This window comes from Martes martes (genome assembly GCF_963455335.1).
Source record: "Martes martes genome assembly, chromosome: 8".
In the NCBI taxonomy this organism is placed as follows: Eukaryota; Metazoa; Chordata; class Mammalia; order Carnivora; family Mustelidae; genus Martes; species Martes martes.
This window is the reverse complement of record NC_137895.1, coordinates 3,650,249-3,668,824: the sequence shown is the minus strand read 5'-3', so window position 1 is coordinate 3,668,824 and position 18,576 is coordinate 3,650,249. Positions and strand designations below refer to the sequence as shown.

The 18,576-nt window shown below is 48.7% G+C and overlaps 1 protein-coding gene across 7 annotated transcripts in view; it reads left to right on the top strand.

Annotated features, from left to right (window-relative positions):
- The window catches only part of PPARA (peroxisome proliferator activated receptor alpha), a 70,375-nt gene that overhangs the window by 28,249 nt on the left and 23,550 nt on the right, over positions 1 to 18,576 (top strand). For all 7 annotated transcript variants that reach the window (XM_080810578.1, XM_080810581.1, XM_080810579.1 and 4 more), the window contains one exon: positions 14,964 to 15,210. In XM_080810578.1, the coding sequence (XP_080666704.1) occupies positions 14,964 to 15,210 (247 nt within the window). The remainder of the gene's footprint in view (positions 1 to 14,963; positions 15,211 to 18,576) is intronic.

The following is an 18,576-nucleotide window of genomic DNA, read 5'->3' as shown; positions in this document are numbered from 1 at the left end:
TAGTCTAATAATTAACTTACTTAAAAACTTAAAATAATATTAAAAGAGGATCTGAGATATTTCTATATATGAGAAGAGGACCTGGATTTTTTAAAATGGAGAAATACTGGCTGTGGCCTTATAACCAACTCATTCTATGGGTGTAAAAATGATTGGCTCCATTGTCCGAAGTGGAATAACAGAGACTGATTTACCCTCCTACCCGAGACAACCACAAATCCAGACAAATCATATGAAGCAATGTTTTTCAAGACACAGAATCAGGCAATGAATGGCATTCGTGTGAGTGGAAAACAGCCAAGGTGGGAGGTCTGACTCAAGAGCTGATAGGCAATAACGAGAGAGGAGGAACATCCCGTAGGTGAGGAAGGGGAGCTGAGAGTCTAGAGAGACTGAAATGTCTAGAGTTCCCAGCGCAAAGTAGCAGAGGAGAAAGCTGTATGTTGAGAGAACTCCATAGATCTGGTGAGGTGCTGATTGGTCTGTGCATGTGAGCAGAACTCCTGGAGGCCAGAGAAAGAACCATCTGAGAGGATGAGAGGGAACAGTGCCCAGCATTCACACTGGGCCAGGAATTGTGCCTAGCACTCACATGGGGCCAGGAACAGAGCCTGTTTCACCTGCCAGTCTGGAAAACCTCATACTTCAAAGGGAATTGGATAGTGTACTCAGAAGGATCTTGCCTCGGTAGTGGGGGAGTAATTACACTAGAGTCCATACTGCTGTGGCCCTGCCTAACAAACCTCAAAAATCAGATACAAAAGAATCAGGCTTTTTCCAAATAACCTAATGGTGTCTTAGAATAGAGCTCAAGAATATGTATAGGAATACAAAACTATGCAGCGCTGAACAAACTAAAATCAAAAGACTTGACATCCAATCAAAGATTACTAGATGCCCAAAGAAATTGGAAAGGAGGACCCATCATCAGGGAGAAAATATCAATGACTCGAAATCTATCCAGAACTGAAAAAGATATTAGATTGACCAGACAAGTATATTAAAATAGTTATTATGACTGTATTTTAGATATTCAAAAATTTAGGCAGATATAACAAAAGATATAAATTGAACTTCTACACTGAAAACTACAGTATTTGAGATTAAAAATACACCAGATGGGATGAATAGCAGAGTAGACATTGCAAAAGAAAAGATTTACGAACTTGAAGGCATATCCATGGAAAAGAAAATGACAGAGAAAAAAAGAAAAAATAAAATGAAAACAGCATCAGTGAACAGTAGAACAGCAGCTTAATATATGTATAATTGGAGACCCGGGGTTGGGGGGGGAGCGGGGGACAGAAAAAAATCTTTGAAAAAATTAATGGGGTCAATTCACTGCAATGATTTAACAATCCTAAAAGTTTATGCATCTAATAACAGGGCCTTAAAACACATGAAGCAAAAACTGATAGAACTGCAAGGAGAGGGGCACCTGGGTGACTCAGAGGGTTAAGCCTCTGCCTTTGGCTTGGGTCATGGTCACAGGGCCCTGGGGTCGAGCCCTGCATCAGGCTCTCTGGTTAGCAGGGAACCTGCTTCCCCCTCTCCCTCAGCCTCCCTCTCTGCCTGCTTGTGATCTCTCTCTCTGTGTCAAGTAAATAAAATATTTTTTTAAAAAAGAACTGCAAGGAGAAATAGACAAATATGCAGTTGTAGTCAGAGATCATTCAAAGAACAAGTATAGAGGATATCAGCAAAGATGTAGGAGATTTGAACAACACCAGCTGTATCTAATTGACATTTATCTACAGAACATTCCACCCAAGAACAGCAGAATAGACACTCTTTTCAAACACGTGTAGAACATTTACCAAGATACATCCTATTCTGGGGCATAAAACAAATTTCAGTAAATTTAAATAAATTCAAGTCATGCAAAGTAGATTCTCTGACTGTAACAGAATTAAGTTAGAAATCAATAACATAAACATGATTGGAAAATCAAGAAATATTTGGGAACTGACACATTTCCCAATAATCCATGGGTTGATAAATCAAAAAAGAAATTAGGAAGTACTTAGGACTGAATGAAAATAAAAGCAACATATGGAAATTTGTGGGATCCTGCTATAGAAGTACTTAAGTGGAAATTTATAACACTAAACACCTATATCAGAAAAGAAGAAAGGACTCAAACAATGACCTTAAGAAACTAGGAAAAGAAAAGCAATTAAATCCAATGTAAGCAGAAAAAGGGAACGATAAAAATTAGAGTGAAAATCAGTGAATAGAAAACCAAAACACAATAGAGAAAATCAATGAAACACAAAGCTTGTTCTTTGAGAAGATAAATAAAATTGACAAACCTCTAGCCTGGCTAATCCAGAAAAGGAAGAAAAGACACAGACGACCAACATCTGGAACAAGGGAGGCAACAACACCACAGATTCTACAGGTATCAAAAGGATAATAGGAGAATATTATAAATGACTTTATGCCAACATATTTGACAACTCAGATGAAAAGGACAAATTATTCCAAAACTGAACTCAGGAAGTAGATCATCTGACAAGCCCTACATCTATTAAATAAATATAATTTGTACTTAAAAACCCTCCTCCCAAGAAACTCTGGGCTCAGATGGCTTCACTGGTAGATTTGACTAAATATCTAAGGAATAAATAATACCGATTCTACACAAACGTCTTTCAGAAAATCAAAGAGGTAGGAGTACTTTGCAGTTCATTCTATGAGGCTAGCATTATCTGATACCAAAACCAGACAAAGGCATTACAAGTAAAGAAAACTAAAGCCTAATATCCCTTGTGAACATAGATGCAAAAATTCCAAACAAAATTTTAGGACATTGAATTCAACAATATATGAAAAGAATGTCATATGATAGCCAAGTGGGGTTCAGCCCAGGAATGCAAAGATGGTTTGACAGTAAAAAGTTCATGTAATTCACCATTTTAACAGAATGGGAAAAAAATCTGTATGATTATTTAATAGATACAGAAAAAGTATTTGGTAAAATTCCACAATTATTACTAATAAAACAACTGATTTTTAAAAATAGAAGTCCAAAGGTACTGTCAAGAAATCTTTTGTGGAGACCATCTTTTCAACAAATTGTGCCAGCACAACTGACTATCCATGTGTCCCAAATGAACTTTGATCCATACCTCACGCCATATACAAAAATTAATGCAAAGTAGATTATAGATATAAATGTAAAATTTAAAACTTATAAAACAAGCACAGGAGAAAATCTTCATGACCTTGGGTTGGGCAGCAACTTTGTAAATATGACATCAATATCACAATCTGTAAAAGAAAAAGTTGATAAATTGGACTTCATTGGAATGAACCTTTTGATCTTCAAAGGACAGTTTTAGGAGATTAAAAACACAAATTATAGACTGAGGAAGTAAGTCTTTGTAAAGCATAAACCTGATAAACGACTTACATCCAGAAGATAGGGGGAGAAAAAAGTCTGAAAATTCACCTATAAGAAAATAAGCAACCCAGTTTTTTAAATGAGGAAGAGATCTGGACCTTCACCAAAGAAAGTGTGTGGATAGCAGTGTGAAAATGTTCTGCATCATTCATTCCCGGCTTTCACAGCAGTGGTGTAGTACCACCACCTACCCATTCGAATGGCTTAGATGAAAAAGACCATGCACACCAACTCTTGACCATGGTGTGCAAGGACCGAAGCTCTCATACACCACTAGTGGGAATGTCCTTTGGAAAACAGGTTGGCAGTTTCTCAAAAAGTGAAACAAACACCTGTTGTGTGATGTAGCAAGTCCATGACCAGATGGGCAGCCAACAGAAAGAAAGCATATGTCCATCCAGAGAGTGTGCATGAGTGTTCATAGCTGCTTTATGTATAACAGCCCAAACTTGGAAATGATTCAAACATTCGTCACTGGCAAATGGTCACTCAAACTGTGGCTCACCATATACTAGAATATTATTTTGCAATAAAGAGAAATGAATGATTTATATACATGACAATATCGATGAATCTCAAAATAATTGTGTGGAGTGAAAGAAGCTGGGCAAAACGGGCATATACTGTGTGATTCTATTTATATAAAACTCCAGAAGACACAGCGACAGAAAGCAGGTCAGTGGGGACGGGAGTGTGGAGGACGAGAGGGAGGCACGACAAAAGGGCACAAGGAAATGTTTGGGGCTGATGGGTATGTTCATTATCTGGATGATGATGGTGGTTTCACAGGTGTATACATATGTCAGAACTTATCAAATTATACACATTAAATATGCATGAGTTGTCATATGCCCCTTACACCTCATTCATAAAGCCGATTTTAGAAACAGAACAAAGCGACTGGCTCCTAGTGAGCACCAGCACTGAAGCCTGGGTTCTGAGGTCTTCCTCTGAGCCTCAAGTGACCCCATGTGAAGATGCTGACAGATGACACTCCATCTGCTGGCTGACCGACGGTTCCCCACTAGCTATGCACACATTTAGCAGCCTAAGTACTGGGGGCTCCAGTAAGCTTCACATTTCATTTCACTGTTAGTTGAAACCTCCACTCTTTATTTTATGTTTTATTAAGATTTGTTTATTGTAGAGAGAGCAGGGGGACGGGCAGAGGGAGAAGGAGAGAGAATCCCAGGCAGACTCCATGCTGAGTGCAAAGCCCTTCGCGGGACTCAGTTCTGGGACCCTGAGATCTTGATCTGAGCCAAAATCAAGAGTCAGACAGACGCTTTAACTGACTGTGTCACCCAGGGGCTCCTCCAGTCTTCATTTTAAAAACACATTAGAGCAATGCTGCGTTGTTTTTTTCTTACCTCTAAACTTCACGAGGACTCTAGCAAAGGATCACGTTGACACAGAGGAGCGCGCTCAGCATGGGTGAACTGGGGAGGGAAGCCCTTGCAGGTAATCAGGAACCAGATCACATCTCGAAATTGCTGGTAGCGGGATCGGAAGCCACCAACATTAGCTCTGGGACCCATGCCGCGGAGGAATGTCGCATGGTGCTTAGGAGCAGGAACCAAGGCCGCCTGTCTTGGGTTCCAACCGCAGCTCCGCCAGTTGGTGATGCTGGGTGCGTTAATGTTACCATTGTGTCCTGTAGTATTCTTATCAATAGAGTAAGCATATTAGGAGTGACCGCCTTCTGGGCCTGTTTAAAGACTGAAGTGCGTTCATATAGTCTCGGCAGGCGATGAGGATTCCGGAAGCATTCCTGCCATCGTCAGCGTCATCGAAATCTCTTGATAGTGGTGTTGTATCTGGATAATGGCCAATGATGACCAGGTCCTAAGCTGGCCCACAGGGGTCTATAAGCAACATCTGCTGCTCTACAAGTTAGATGGTTGGGGAAGGTGCCATTCCAGAGGTAAACTCCAGTCCTGTCCAAAAACCATGTCTACCAGGAACCCTGCCCCCCCCACCAGCCACCAGAAGGAGGCAAGTACCAAGCATTATGGAGGAAGAATCCAGAGTCCCAGATACACGGCCGGCACATGAAAAGAATATACAGGATCTTTTTTACCCGCCCACCTGATGGATGGCTTATCTGAAGCTGTGGTAATGAGTTGGAAGTAATTTTCTTTTGGCATTCTAGGAGGGCTTGACCTGTTCTTTTGCCTCTAGCACTCTCTTGAGAAACCCAAAAGCATCTGGTATTTGATCTTTTGCACAAGACGTGTCTTTCCTCTTTGGAAAGCCTGTGGGATCTTGTAGGAGCTCCTCTTTGTCCCCAGTGTGTGCTGGAGCCCCTGGCAATGAGCGTTGCTATGGGTCTGTGTTCACTAATGCTCTGGCAGGCCTGGTTTGGACAGTCCCACCGCCTTCATGAGAAACATTCTTGACCTCATTTGTGGCTACTTTTCCTGCTGTTCGCCTGGCCTGCTGACCGCCCCCTGCTTTCTCCCATCTCGGAGGCCTCCATCCAAGCGCTCTTGATCAAGTTTGTGATGGTGGTTCTTTAATTCCCAAGGGAGCTTTCTGTTCTCTGACTTTTCCTTTTTACGGCATATTCTTCTCTTCCCATGAGGGCAGTATCTTCTCTTTCCTGGGATATTAATACCAGTTCCCCTGGTTTTTTTCTTTTCTTCCTCCTGTGTTCTATTTTTCCAAGTTGATCTTTCAGGATTTGTTGGTTGATTGGCTCTCTTTCTTTCTTGCCAGAGGCCTACCTCGGAAGAAGGCTGGTATTTTGGGCTCGTCTATTTCTATATGAAACTGAGGAGCTTAAATGCTGGCTGGGGTCCTGGGCAGAGGATGGGGAGGGTCGCGTCCAGCTTGCTGCGGAGGTCATCCTGGGAGGGGACAGGCCCCACTGTGCCCATGGCTGGGTCTGCAGGCATTCCCTCTTAGCAGAAGACCTTTCCAGATGAGACATTTCAGGCCCCTGCAGTTGGGGAAGGTGGAGGGCAGGAGGCCCCCAGCCAACTGGAGGCAAAGCTGGGGGTCGGGCTGCCCCTTCCAATCGCCGCCCCCCACCCAGTTATGAGGAACTCCTCAAGTTTAAGTGCGACGTCCTCATCAGCTGTGTCCTAAATGCCTATTACAGGCCACACACAGACCGATAAGCAGCACGACACAACATCTAGGTGACGGAAGAAATACGACTCTAATATCACATGTCCATTATGTAAATAGAACCAGCGCAGAAAGTGTTCCCTTTCCCTCTATCCTTACGGAGAAGGGTGAAACCTAGCAAAAACATTATATTAACTATCCCATATTGGGGCTTTTTTCTTACTTTGGTCTACTTTGCCATAGAGCAGAACGCAGAATGAGAAGGAGCAGACACCCATCATTCAGTTTAGGCAGAAAACTCTGAAGACACATTTACCGACTTTGTTCCGTAATGTTATTTACGAAGCTGTCATAAAAGCAGTTCTCACCTGGCAGGAAGTTGACCCATATTGGAAAAGTCATTTTTCTAAGTACAGAAGGAGCTAATGACAAATTCCCCAGCGGTTCCTCGGACACGTGGGTGCTGGGCGCGGCAGAGGCTGTGCGGTCCTCGGAAACGCCCGGCATTGACCATTTCCTGTAACTTTATAAATAGAGCAAGAAGCATTTTTCCTTGGAGTTCACCTAGTTCAGCACGCTACTGTTGACCCGTTCTCCTCTTCCCAGGCTGCTTTTTGCCAGACTTGGAAGAAGTGGAAATGTATCCAGAACTTGTATGCTCTGGCAAAACACAACACCGTAGCCTTAATCTGAAAACCAAAGAAGGAAGTCCAAGCAGAAAGGGTTAAAAATGGGCACGTCTTTTTTTATCAACTTCCTGAAATCATAAAACCAGAGTTAACCCCGGGACATAGCACTGCCCTGGAAGTCATTGTCTTTCTACTTGGTTACTCTTGACCTTGAGCAAATTTGGACTTCCACGGGTTGTCCCCTGGGAGTTAAAGATAAGAGGACCTTTTTTCGTTAACGCTAGTCTTGCGTGTCTGGCTGAGAATCTAGAAGCTACAGGGGTGGCCGGGTGCCGCTGGTCACTCTGGGTGATCGCGCTCCAGGCCATGTCATTGGTTTAAGTGACAGATGTGAAATCCTTCCTGTGTCTCAGCCGTCTGTTCTTGGTTACTGGTAGGGTTTTCCCCTTCCCTTTGTGATCCACTCCGTGCGTTCAAGGGCAGGTTTCGTGCCTACACTTGAATGAGGCCTGGTCTTGACTCTGGGGATGGTACGATTTGGGGGAGGGCCGCGTGCCTGTCATTCTGCAGACACTCAGAACAACCTGTCGCACAGATCGAATTGACCCTGACCACAGGCATTGAAACCGAGGCTCTGAGAGATGTGGTCCCGCATCCACCGTCATGTGCAGCACTGCCCTGTCCCCTGAGGTTGGGACTTGCTGCCACCAAGAACCGTCGAGGAGAACACTGCTGGCTGCACGGTGGCTTCCCAGAGGAGCCAGGGCGGCTGGAGGGGCCGAGCCTGAGTGTCCCTCAGAAACCCTGCGGCTGCTTTCCCATGGCCCTGTCTTTCCACTGGTCCCAGCTCCCTCCGCCTGGGAGACCTGCCCTCCTCCTTCGTGGTCCTGGATTCCATGGACGTGACCTCACCCTCCCATTTACCTGAGCCAGAGCGTAGGTTTCTCCTCGAGTCTGCCCCACATCCAGCTGCAGTGACTCGCTGGTGTCGGCCCCTCGTGTTCCGCCGGCCCTCCCTCCCGACACCCCTTCTGGGTGGTCTCCACGGTCTCGCAAGGACTCTGGCTGCTTCTCTTCCCGACTCCCTTATGAGCAGGTCCCACCCTGCAGCCAGGACACCCCAGGGCTGCTCAGCACCCCTCTCTGACTCCCCCAGCTCAGAGGAGGCCGAGGACCACACCCCTGCCCGAGAGGATCCGTGATGTCCATGATGCCCCGCCCCGACCCCCCTCTCCCGCTTCTGCCGTTCATCCCTTGCCACTTCCCCCCTGTGCTGCACAAAATCTTTGTGCCCCGCCCCCCCATCAGAGGTGGGATAGATTCTCCCATCCCTGGGATCTGAGCTTACCCCGTGACTTGTCTTGAGCCGTGGCTCGTGGCAGAAGAAACACTGTGCAGCTTACACACGTGGTCTTGCCGTCCCTGTACTCACCGTAGGACACGGCCCATCCGAAGACCCCGAAGACGGGGCCCAAAGTGCTGGCCCGCGGACTCAGGAAGCACGGGTGCTGGGTGTGTTTCAAGCCACTACGTTGTACGGCTGTTGGTTCCGCAGTCGAACAGAGCGGACAAGTCTCAGAGCAGCTGGAGCGTCCCTTCGCCGCCGTCTACTGGTGATGCTCAGGTCACCGTACACATGGCTGCTCCCTTAGCCTCGTTCCTGTCACTGCTTTCTGCATTGCTTTCTACTCACCTTTCAGGATTCAACTTGGGCATCCCCTCCTTCGGGAGCCTCTCTGGATGCCCCCTTCCCCCGCCCCCCAGGATTCCCCACATTCAAGCCTCTGCAGTCACGTGTGCTCACGTCTCCCCCCCGCTAGCCGGACGAGTTCTTCACCTCCCTGAACGGCTGGGTTTCTCCTCTGGAAATGGGGCAGATACTAGCTGCCCTGCCCGGGTACTGGCGAACTTCACCCAGCACGTCTGGCTGTTCCTAGGACCCTGCCCAAGGCGATGCTCAGCCGGTGCTCCCGGCTCGCTCGCTGCCCTGGGCCCGTGGGTCCCTCTGGGGCTGAGATTGCCTCCGCCAGGGTCTTGTCCAGGATTAAGGCAGTTGCCAGCGGAGGTGGCCCTTCACGTGTTTCCGGAAGTTCATAAAACGTGGTCTCCGCACCCAAAGGTGACCAGCATTGGTTTAGCCCAGAGAATGAAGGCTCAGCCTCGCAGAGTTGGTTTTTGGGTGTCTGATGTCATGCTGCCATCACCAGGCAGGGCCTCCCTTGTTCCGGAATGTCGTCATTCACTGTCGTCCCTGGCGAGGCCCTGGGTCCTCACGCTTCGGTGCTAGGTTTCCGTCTTCATCAGAGCAGGGCTTTCGTGCGGCAAACAGGGATCGTATCTCGGGCGACTGCTGGTTCTTAGGACGAGCTTCTCAGCTCAGCGCGCCACGCGTCCGAGTTAGGGCTTTCCTGTAACTGTTTTAATTTCACCACCAGCAGAGATAAGACTATTTAAAAACGAGAGCCCCGGCTTCAGGAGAATGGGAAACTTGCCGGATTTGAAGTGAAAAGAGATTCCATCACACAGTGTGACCTTTGTGCGAAACGGGCAGGAGTTTTCTTGGAAGTGTTTGGGAACATTCTTCTTTGCGTGTTTTTCTTTGTTTAAAGATCTATTTATTTTAGAGAGAGGAAGAGAGAGAGCTTGAGTGGGAGGGGCAGAGGGAGAGGGAATCTCAGGCAGACTCCGTGCTGAGTGGGGAGCCTGAGCTCGATCCCACGACCCTGAGATGATGGCCTGAGCCGACACCAAGAGCTGGAGGCTCAACCGACTGTCCGCCCCTCTTCTCGCACCTTCAGAGGTAAGGGCGCCGAGACTCATGGCTTCCCTGCCACATTGGACTCCTCAACCATTTTCTTTCCTTTTTTTAAAGATTTTATTTATTTATTTGACAGAGAGAAAGATACACAGCGAGAGAGGAACACAAGCAGGGAGAGTGGAAAGAGGGGGAAGCAGTGCCCCTGCCAAGCAGGGAGCCCGATGGGGGCTCGATCCCAGGACTCTGGATCATGACCCGAGCAGAAGGCAGACACCCAGTGACCGACTGAGCCACCCAGGCACCCCTCCTCAGCCATTTTCACGCACCAAATTCTTTTGATTACAAAATGCTGATGCCTTAGGCGTCCTTGGGAGAAGATCTTAGATGTCCCCAGATAACTGTGTGGCATGCAAACTGCTCCTAATTACCCCGCCTTTGGCTTAATTCATTAAAACACCCAGTCGCAGGCTCCCTTCCCGCTACCACGCTCTGGTGCTGTCCTCTCTGCTTCCGAGTCTGTCGGAGGCCTTTTCTGTCCTGACTTCGGGAGCACGTTCATCATTAGGCAGGCGGCAATGGTTAATCCGTTTCTATGAACTTCGGGTGCCACGTGAAGGTACAGAGGGCTTTGTAGCGTTTCTCTGTTTATTTTGAAATGTTATTTTAAATGCTAGTCCAACAAATTCAGCTGAAGCCTCTAAATATTAGAGATCTAAAAGTTATACAGAAGAGTATAAAGCATCTGACGAGGCCATGAATGGCCGTTGGTGGAACATGGAAAAGTTCCTAGTCTGAGAGTTCCCTTCCCTGCCATGTAAGTGGTACTCGTCTGACGAAAATCCCATCCTTCTACCTTTCCACCACCCAGCGAAGTCTTATCGGACTTAATTTCGCAGCAGAAAATGTAAATCGCCTCTACGAGGTGGCATTAGTAAGCACATTAAGTGTAATTTGAGGGCTTTTACAGCGTGATAAGTCGGGGTTGCTGACAGAAAGATAAGGAGCAGCGAAGTCAAAGTTCCATGTTTGTCACTATGTGTCCGGACCCTTTTGGGTCAAATACAGGGCTGAGTAGGGGGGAGTTCAAGCCCAGCGCCCACTGTTCTTGCTCTTGAGTATCTGATCCCATAACGTACAAAACCATCTTGATAGTTGGGACAGTATCGAGCTGTTATTTAATGTTTCATTTCAGAAAATATTTACGAAGGGCCGTGCAGGTCCGAGAAACTCCATTAGCAATGTAGGGGCACAGAGACGGGTCTGACACAGTCACGGCCCCAGGAGCCGACAAGGACGTGAGTCCTCCTTGGTCCTTGACTCCAAGCATGTGGCGAAATGAAAGTCCTACACTTTATCCTCAAAGCACCCACTCTAGCACAGAACTTCTCCCACGTCCTCTGTCGTTTCTGAGGTGGAGAGTTAAGCGGCTCCTGCATTCACACCTTCGCCCCAAGGCCTGTCCCTCGGGGCAAAGGGGCTGGCGGCGGCAGCCCGGCTCCCTCCTTCCCCCTCGACACAGCTCGTTCCTGCCGACCAGGAGCCTTTTGTAACTCACCAGACTTGATTTCCCTTTTGCTTTGTTCTCACGTCTTGGTGATGCTGCTTCCCCGGGCAGGTTCTGGTCACTTTCCCAACGCAGAACCACACCGGCTGCGGATCTAGATACCCTCACGCTCCGTTGTCTTGGGACGCGCCGGGTCCGCCTGTGCCATCTGGGTGACGGCAGGCCCCACTTGCTAACACAGGGCCGGGGAGTCCTCGCAGACTCGCAGCGAATTACTGCCGGGGTGACCCGCGGGGGCACAGGCTGTACCCGTCGTAGCGAAGCGCCGGAAACAGAAACCGGATCCCCTCTGCACCATAAGGATTGTGCGAGAACTATGGGTACAGGGATTAGCAAAACACATTCTCTGCCCTGAAGACAGACGTGAAACGTTCTCACGCTGCATGTAATTAGGGCTCTGTCGGAATCGGCCGAGGTGCTGCGGGGGGAACCCGGAGGAGGGTGTGCTGAGTCTCGCTTGGCTTCACAGAGTAAGAGCTCATCGTGCCATTAGCAGCTCATTTTAGCCCAATCTTTTAAAAGTCACGCCACCTGAGAGTTGGTGATTTGGAAAACGCTATAGGGTAAAGGTCGTGGGTCACGGTTAAAATCCATCCGGCGCTCCTCCTGCCCTCAGTGACACAGAAGGGTAATAGTATCTACGTCTCCTTCTTTCTGCCCCTTTCTCTTCTTCCCTTCCTTATTTCTTGTCATTTCTTTCTTTCTTCCTATTTTTTTAACCTTCTATAGATTTTGCATATTCTGATGGGTAAATGCTCGACTGAGACCCAAAAGGAGAATTCAGAGTTTCAGAAATAACAAGCTGCAGCTCTAACATTTAAATTGGGCCGGAAGGGAGAGATGTGTTGAGAGAGAACCCCGGCAGGCCTCGGGTTCGGGAAGGAACTCCAAGATTGCACAAGATTGTCTTAGTGGGAGCTGGGTGGGGAGCTCCGCCGCCCTTTTCCCGGGCTCTCGGCCCCCGTGGGAGCCCCCCTGCACGAGGAAACTGAAGACCCAGGGCGTTCTGCGGGCGTGCTCGCCTTCTCCTCCAGCCGTTCGTCTCGCCTCCTTGGCCAGACTGGGAGCGGCTGAGAAAAGAGATCAGTCTGTTGCGCCCGTCTGTCCCTCCAGAGCACCGGGGGCGGAGGACACAGTAACTGGCGCCTGGTCTGTTCTCCTCGAGGAACTGGGCAGTGGCCCTGCCGTGTGGACTTTAGAGCCAGACTTCCTGTGATAATTCTGCTGCTGGAGCAGAAGCCACAGCGACGGGGGGAGGGCCGGGAGCCAAGGCACACCGGGAGCCACAGGGCAGGTGGGCTGGGGTATGTGCCCGGCCGCCTCGGCTCTCTACCTGGGGACACCTTCGAAGGGAGCCCTGCGTTATCTGCTCTGGCCAGAAGCAAGAAAGAGCCGGTGATTCAGTGATCTGGGCAAACGCCAGGCCTCTGGCAGGAGTTCAGGACAGTGTCGCCTCCCTCTGTGGACGGATTTTATCTTGTTAGCTCCTCATGAACAGCAGGACCGACGTTCCCCTAAATAACTCTCAGGTGTGCTTTAAAAGCAACTGAAAAGTAAAGCGGTAAGAGTTTTCTAACTCCCTGAGTGTAATGACAAGGAAACGAACATCATTTTCTAGTCAAAGATCCGTTCTTCCGGCTATGACGCTCCTGGTTGGAACAGAGAATATTTGCAGGGAAAAAAAGCTGCCGTCCACACACATTTTCCCTTGCAGCACTGGGAGCCCGAGGAGAAGGTGGTCCCAGCCCCATTGACCTCACAGCCTCTGCCCAGCTCTCTGGTACTAGGCTAAACTTCACAGTTAATATTTTACTTTAGTGACTGCAGTTGTTAACCTTTTGTTTGTGGTGAAAAATAGTTTAAATAATACTTACCCTACTGTCTGGCTTGCCGTTTGAAGAAACCTGCCTTCCGATATAACGCAGACTAAAACACGAAAGAAGAAACTGCACAGAGCCGTTGCCTGCTTATGGAAATATAGATTACACAGAAAGTCTTTTAAATCCTATGAAAGGCTAACGGGTCCCTGTTATTTTTCCTGTGTGTTATTATCAACCATGAGAACTTACTGTCTGAATTCTAAGCAGGAGATGTGACTTCCACAAAAATGTGAGACTTGTACCCATTTTGCATTTCTAAAGGAAGTCAAGACCTCCCTTCAGCTTTCCACTTAAAGATGTTTCCTTGAAGCAGGGCTGAACTGTGAACGTGTTTTGAAGAGCACGTTCCGCGGATTTGCTCTGGAATAGTGTTCTCACTCAGCTGAGCGAGCCTGGCGTCCGGTGGTCACCATGTGATGGCAGCGCCTCGAGGTCAGCCCTGGCTGGGGTCGGCTTGTACCTCCTTGGGTCCTCTCGGTGCCGCGAGCTGTGGCCTTCACGGGGACTGCTTCAGATGGGAAAGCGGTCCCGGAAGCGAAATGTCACTGGGCCACGCATGACTGCCAGGCCTGGGATGGACCTGGCGCGGGACCTCAGGAGGACAGAGATGGGAGGCCATTTCAGGCAGCTGGACCTGCCACATACCTGTGCACCTGGGCACACGCGCCCCTGGTGTCTCTTTTTGTGTCTCCCACGTCGCTCTTCGTAGGACACCAATCAGATCGCTCAGAGCCGGCTTTAAAGACCCTCGTCTTAAATTAGGGGCCTCTTCAAGACCCTCTCTCTGAATATAGCCACGTTCTGAGGTCCTGGGGTGAGGATTCCAGCATAGGGATTTGGGCAGCACACAGTTCAGCTCATAACAGTACCCACCTGGAGAGCGTTCTGTTGTTTGCCAGCTGAAACAGTCTAGCTTTGTTAGACACGCACATGGGTGGGTTTTTTAAACTCTACGCTGTACCGGTAAGTGTGCAATCATTTATTAAGGAAAACCGGCGTGAGTTACCCCCGGGTAGGAGAACATAGACTATCACACCAGGGTGTGTGCTGATGCCTTGTGCCTCCTGCTCTCTGTGCGCCCCTGCGCTGAGCCACACTGGCCTGCGCGTTCCTAGGAGGCTTCCATTGTGGGGATTTTGCACGCACTGTTCGCTGGAACATTCTCCCCCAAGATCTCTGTGCAGTGCACCCTGTCAGGGCCTACTGTCCCCAGCTCGGCCAGGCAGTGCCCCCTGTAAGGCAGCGTCTGTCCCCATCTGCCCTCACTGTGCTGTCGGGGCACCGGCAGACGTTCAGTCCCCACGTGTATTCGCTTATTTGCTGTCTGTGTCCCCACCGAAACTCGTGCTCTAGGCAAGCAGGGACTTTGTGTCCGCGGCCACTTCTGTGCAGTCAGACACCGTGTGTTGACACGCTGTGCGCTCGGTAGCCAGTGACTGATTCTCGCAGGATCGGCTTTGTCTCCTAAACATGTCGTGTTGAAAGATTTCCACTTTCCAAGCGTGCTCATCAAGAGGCATGCCGAGAAAGGGTGGTCAGCACTGTCCCTTCTTAGATTATGAATTCAGTGGGTCGTCATGGGCACAGGAGGTTTTCAAGGAAGGAAAAGTGTTCCTCTGTGTTTGACTCACTGGCTACTTCTCTCTCCTCCCAGGCTGGGCCTCGGCTACATTTCCAGAACCCTCTCGTCAAGATGGTAGACACAGAAACCCCGATTTGCCCCCTCTCCCCACTCGAGGCTGACGATCTGGAAAGCCCATTATCTGAAGAATTTCTACAAGAAATGGGAAACATCCAAGAGATTTCGCAATCCATCGGCGAGGACAGTTCTGGAAGCTTCAGTTTTGCGGAATACCAGTATTTAGGAAGTGGCCCGGGATCAGACGGATCTGTTATTACGGGTAAGTGTGCTGTATCCTATAGCGCTTTATTTAGTTAAGTCTTTTGTTGTTTGTTTTGTTTTGCTTTCCTGCAGGAAAAGTGTTCGCTTTACCTGGCAAAGAAGTAGTCCCGTCTTTGTGCCGTGAACTGTTTAGACATGATAGAGCATGACACTGAGTCCGCTGGCCTGGGGGCCTTTCAGGAGACACTGTGAGACACGCAGCATGCCCACTTTTAAAAGCCATATGCAAATCAAATAACGCTTGAAATTCAGTTAAGGCAGTCAGCTTCATTTCTAAAAAAGTCCGAGTTTCTATTTCTTCAAAGCAGAGGCTCCTATTATAATAAAAAGGATGATTTTTTTTTTAATCTGGAAATGTATATGAACCACCTCCCTATTTTCTGCACTGCATCAGGAACTGCAGGAAAGGGGTGCCTGGGGGGCTCAGTCGGTGAAGCGTCCGCCTCTTGGTTTCGGCCCAGGTCACGATCTCAGGGTCCTGAGAACGAGTCCCACGTTGGGCTCCACGTGCTCCGCGGAGTCTGCTGGAGATTCTCTCTCTCCCCCTGCTCCTCCCTCTGCTCGCACGCTCTTGCTCTCGAATAAATAAATACAATCTTAAAAAAAAAAAAAAAACAACCCTGCAACTAGTATCAGTGGGGCAGATGCAAAGAAATAAAACCTGGGGTCTGTCCACATAGCCTCCGGTGTCACAGAGAAGAAACGGCGGAACCCGCCATCCTTCCGGGCAGCACTGAAGCCAGCCCTGGGTGCGGCGGTGTGAACCTCATCGGACAAGGCTCCCATGCGTCGAGTCCTTAACCCAGAGCACTTTTCCGCCAACCGTCTTCTGGCCAATTCCCGCGCCAGGAAGATGGCTTTCGTGACGGCGCGCTGACTTTGGTGACGGCGGGAGCCGTGTGCGCTGATAAAGCCTCTGTAGAGAGAGTAGTGGGAGGTGCCTGCGCTCTCAACCCAGCGGCCCGCTGGGGACAGACATCGTTTAAAAGGAGACACGCAGACGGGTGCGCGTGGCAGCCGTATTTGGGATAGCGCCTGCGGCGTGGTGGCCCCGCGGTGGGGACACATAGGAAGCGGGGAAAGCGGATTGTGAAAGCTTCCTGCTGCGGAGTTCTTCATCCTGACCTCAAGGAATTAGCTCCATGTGTCTCCACTCGAATCCATGTAAAAAGCATGAAGATAAACAAAGAATGAAAATAAGCTTGACGATATATTCTGTACAGTTCGATGCGTGTGAGGTCTCCAACACCAAACAGGGCCGAATGCGGTCGGTAGGTCCGTGTCACATCTGGGAAAGCGCGTGCCAGCTCCACGGTGTCGGTGTCCTGCCGAGAGGCAGGTGGGACTGGGGAGAGGGTCCTGCCGGGACTTCAGACAGAAGGCGTGAAGCGGTGTGATGAAACATGACCATTTGTAAATCTGGGCAGCAGGTACCCTCCTGTATATTTCTCTGTATGTTTGAGGTGCTTTAACGAAAAATAAAAGCAGCAGGAAAGAGCATTCCTGGCAGAAGGAGAAAGCACCTTGTGCACAGCCTCACACAATCCTCATAAAATCTCAGTGAGAAGACCGTTATCGTTTTACAAGTGGAAATAAACTCACAGCTATGAGGTAACGTGGCCCGGTCATGTAGCTAGAAAGAGACCGTGCCAGGACCTCAACCTGTGCCCCTCAGCTGGCTCTGAAGCCAAGTTCTTCGTAAGAACATCCCTCTTGGCAGCAGTGTCCTCGACCCAGAAAGTCAGGGACTGCACGATCCACGTGAGACCCCAGGGAGATGACGCATTATTGGACTCTCTTGCCTTCCTGGCCTAACAGCCTTTGTAGTGACCCCAACAGACCTTTATAAATGATTCACTTTTTTTTTTTAAGATTTATGTCTTTACTTATTTGAGAGAAAGAGACACAGAGAGAGCACAAGCAGGGGGAGCAGCAGAGGAGAGGGGAAAGCAGACTCCCCAGCTGAGCTGGGAGCCCGACGTGGGGATCGATTCCAGGACCTGGAGATCATGAACTGAGCTGAAGGCAGATGCTTAACCATTTGAGCCACCGAGGCACCCCAATGGTTTGCATTTTGACTGTCTTTTTCATGACTTGTTATCGAGGGAGTGAGCTTTGAGGGAAAGGAGCAAGCGTCTAGGGTGATGGGAGCTTCCAGAAACAGCAAGGGAGGCGAGCAAGGAAAAGCCTCGGGGGTGTGGGATCACCTTCAGTGCCCCAGTAGGTCGCCTCATGGCCGACCTGTGCTAGTGTCCAGGACAGTGACAGCCCAGGCTACTGGGCACCATGGTAGCCAGTGCATATGCCTTGTCTACCTGAATCCCAAGAACAATGTTTGAGCTCGTTTTTCTGTTTATTTGAGGAAAGAGGAAGAGAGACAGACCCCAGGACACTGGGACATGCTGAAGATGACAAGCCCAGGGTCAAACCCAGCTCTCAACCCATCCAAATGCATCTTTGAGTCACCACATTGTAGACACGGAGCCTACTGACCAGTATACATACTATTTGTGGTTATACTGACAATCAGAAATTTTTTTTCTTTGGGATTTGAGAAGATTTATCTGTGTCCATGTTTCTTTTTTCTTTTTTCTTTTTTTTTTTTTTTTTATTAAAAGAAGGCAGATCCCCCCTTTGGAAAACATGTCCTTCATTTTATAATGAAAGATTCGGGGATAGGCTTTCCTTTAGGTCACACATGCTCTTGAGGTCGTTCTCAAATAAGGAACTTGTGCAAGCAGGGTGGGTGTGTAGTTGTAAAACCCCTGGAAAACTCTGTTCCAGCCATGGATGGAAAGAGTGTGCAGACACCCACCTTCTCCGGGAAGATAGAGTTCACAGTGGCCGCTCTGCCTGGATTTTCTCTCTCCCAAGTCCTCACTCTCAAACAAGAGGGATCCAAAATTACGTTCTTCCATTTGTTTCAAGGTTGTGTTTTAGGTCGTTGTCAAGAACGATAATCTAAAATATATTCCTAGGGGCACCTGGGTGGCTCAGTGGGTTAAGCCTCTGCCTTCGGCTCAGGTCATGATCCCAGGGTCCTGGGATCGAGCCCCGCATTGGGCTCGATCCTAGGGTCCTGGGATCGAGCCCCGCATCGGGCTCTCTGCTCAGCAGGGAGCCTGCTTCTCCCTTTCTATCTGCCTGCCTCTCTGCCTACTTGTGATTTCTCTCTGTCAAATAAAAAATAAATAAATAATCTTTAAAAAAAAATAAAATAAAATATATTCCTAAGCCATCTGAAAGCTCTGACATATAAGACCTGGAAATGTCATATAAACTAGCCTCGTGGTCCATATGCTCCCATCAAAAGCCATACCAGACCCAAGTCCATGGGCGGACATATGCTTTGCCTCTGAATAAA